The sequence below is a fragment of the Otolemur garnettii genome, unplaced genomic scaffold (genome assembly GCF_000181295.1).
Source record: "Otolemur garnettii isolate 467f Iridium unplaced genomic scaffold, OtoGar3 scaffold00104, whole genome shotgun sequence".
Lineage (NCBI taxonomy): Eukaryota > Metazoa > Chordata > Mammalia > Primates > Galagidae > Otolemur > Otolemur garnettii.
This window is the reverse complement of record NW_003852499.1, coordinates 1946084-1949059: the sequence shown is the minus strand read 5'-3', so window position 1 is coordinate 1949059 and position 2976 is coordinate 1946084. Positions and strand designations below refer to the sequence as shown.

General features: G+C 51.8%; 1 protein-coding gene across 1 annotated transcript in view; it reads left to right on the top strand.

Annotated features, from left to right (window-relative positions):
- CD4 (CD4 molecule) overlaps positions 1–2976 on the top strand; it is a gene marked incomplete at its 5' end in the record, with an annotated part of 5385 nt that continues 2409 nt past the window's right edge. The window contains 3 exons of the mRNA XM_023517081.1: positions 1–136; positions 563–796; positions 1840–2175. Of these exons, the coding sequence (XP_023372849.1) occupies positions 1–136; positions 563–796; positions 1840–2175 (706 nt within the window). The remainder of the gene's footprint in view (positions 137–562; positions 797–1839; positions 2176–2976) is intronic.

Genomic DNA, 2976 nt, shown 5'->3' with positions numbered 1-2976 from the left:
GTTGACTCTAAAAAAAACCTGTGGGAACAAGGATCCTTTCCCCTAATCATCAAGAATCTCAAGGTGGAAGACTCAGGCACTTACTTCTGTAAAGTGGAGGACAAAAAGAAGGAGGTGGAATTGCTGGTGTTCGGATGTGAGTGGGGCCTGCCAGGAGGATACTTCCAGTCTGATTCCTTCCCTTCCTCTCACTCTTGCACCAAAACCAGCCCAAGCTGATGATACTGCAATAGCTCAGACAGGGATCTGCCGGCCACTAACTTCTTTCAAACCCTCCTCAGGCATAAGAGTCAGGCAGGGGAGGGAGGAAGAGGCCCAGAGAGAGGGAAAGAAAAGGGAAGGGACGGAAGGAAGGAGGAAGAGATACTAGGGGAAAAGGAAGAGGGGAGAGAAGAAGGGGAAAGGGAAACCCTGAATTGGCCAGGGGTGGGATTCTGGGTCCTGGGAGGAAAGGTGATGTTGGTTGGTGTGGGGATAATGGAGAGACACTCTTGGTTTCCTGTCCTCTTCCCTTCTGCATGGGGATGGTGTGTGTGACACAGGTGGCCTGTTCCCTCCACAGTGACTGCCAAGCCAGACAACTGCTTGCTGCAGGGGGAGAGCCTAACCCTGACCTTGGAGAGCCCCCGAGGTAGCAATCCCTCAGTGCAGTGTAAGAGTCCAGGCAATAAAAAGATAAATGGGGTCAGTGTCCTCTCAGTGTCTGCACTGGGGCCCCAGGATAGTGGCTTCTGGACGTGCACTGTCACCCAGGACCAGAAGACACTGGAGTTCAAGATAAACATCAAGGTGCTGGGTAAGTGGAGCTCCTCCCCTGGAGCCTCCTCTCTGCCCCAGGGCTGACAGCCCCTTCTCTCTCTCTCTCTCTCTGCCCTGCCCCTGGGTGTGGTGCTAGAGCATAGGGAGGCTGGGTCCAGACCTCCCAGAGCTGAGGCCTGTCCCAAAGGATACACTGGACCCCTTCATCCTCCTCTGGGTACTGATTAACAGCCACCCCTCAGTGTGCTTGACATGGCCCAAGCGAGGGTGGGGGATGGTGGTGGGGGATAGTAAGGAGGGATGTGAATGGTGCCAAAGACTCCTGGGAGAGGACCCCAAGGAGGAGTCTTTGATGTCTCAGCTCACCACTCCACTAGGTTGGCAAGTTCACCTACTTAGGGACACTAATGGCAGCAAGCCAGACCTGAGGAAATTCTACACCGTACCTCTATACCTCTGAAGGAGGCACCCAAGGTCCCACCCCAGATCATGTCCTCTGGGTGCCTCTGTGCTAGTTTGGTGCATGGACTATGAAATCCTGGCTCTGTTACAACCATGTGGCCTTGGGCAAGTTACTGAACCTCTCTGTGCTTGGTTTTTGCTATAAAATGGGGATTATGGTAACTGCATTAATACCTACCTTGTAGGTTTAAACAAATATACTTAGAGAACAGTGCCTGGTGCAGTAGAAAGCCCTACTGAAGTGATTGGTCTTGTTCTGTGAGAGGTGACAAATGACACCCCTAAGGAGTGGAAGCCAAATGGCTCTGCTGCCACTTAGGATCCTGAGGAGGATCTTGAGGACGGGGCTGTCCCCCAACAGCCCCTTCCTGTGGCTGGGCTGCTCTGTGTTGGTTTCTGGAGGAGGGAAGTGGGCTGCTAGCTGGGTAGAGAAATGGAAAGAAGACTCGAGAGGCAGGAAGAAATTTAAATACCTGAAGTGACAAGTAAGGGCTAAGATTGGACTTTCCTGGTCCCCCTTTCATCTCTCTGCTGTCCCTGCCACAAGCCTATCCTACCCAGTACACCCTCATCTTCTTAACTCCTTCTCACCCAGAGTCTCTTTCTTCCCACCTCCAGCTTTCCAGGGGGCCTCAAGCGCCATTTATAAGAAAGAGGGGGAGCAGGTGGAGTTCTCCTTCCCCCTCACCTTCAAGGAGGAAAGGCTGGAGGGTGAGCTGAGGTGGCAGGCAGAGAAGGCTTCTTCCTCTAAGCCCTGGGTCACCTTCTTCTTGGAGAACAATAAGGTGTCTGTGAAATGGATTACCCAGGACCCCAAGCTCCAGATGGAGGAGACACTCCCACTCCGCTTCACCCTGCCCCAGGCCTTGCCTCAGTATGCTGGTTCTGGAAACCTGACCCTGGTTATTACCAGCAGAAAGCTGCAGCAGGAAGTGAAGCTCGTGGTGATGAGAGGTGAGGGGCTAGGCTGAGGAGGGTAGGGCAGGGCAGGGGAAGAAGGCAGAAGGGCCAGGCCCCCGGGGGGATGCCAGGGTCCTGGTTGCCCTGTTGACGTGATCAAGGGACCTCTGGGTTTGGGGCTGATTTTGAACTGATGCATCCATGACCCAGCCTTGGGTGCTCTTTTGAGACTCCCCAAAGCACCTGCCCTAAGAACCAGGGTTTTAGTTTTGCCTGTGCCCAACACCCTGTGGCCTGGGCTAAGCCCTCTACTGACCGCAGGCCTGCTTTCTCACCTGTCTCATAAGGATAACAAAATCTTTTCTTTGTATGCTAGTAATGATGATCATGTCAAGCTCTACTGAGTTCCATGCTTCTTTATCTGCTTCTCATCATATCAGCTCCACAAATAATAATAATAGCTAACACCTGAGGCTTAGCTCATGTCAGGCCCCATTCAAACACGTTATAAGTGTTCGTGCATTTAATTACTGTCCAGAGACACACAGCTAGTAAGCAGTGGAGCTAGGATTCAAATCCAAGACCACTGGACCCCAAAATCTGTGTTTTCTCTCTCTTTTTTTTTTTGGATGAAAATATGTCCTTAGAAGCTAAAAGGTGGCCATCCTTGTAGAGTATCATGAGACAGGGTCTCACTCTTGTCATCCAGGCTAGAGTACAGTGGCATCATCATAGCTCACTGTAGCCTCAAACTCCTGTCCTCAGCAATCCTCCCACCTCAGCTTCCCAAAGTGCTGGGATTACAGGCATGAGCCACCAAGCCTGGCCTAGAGTATCTTTTTTTTTTTTTTTTTT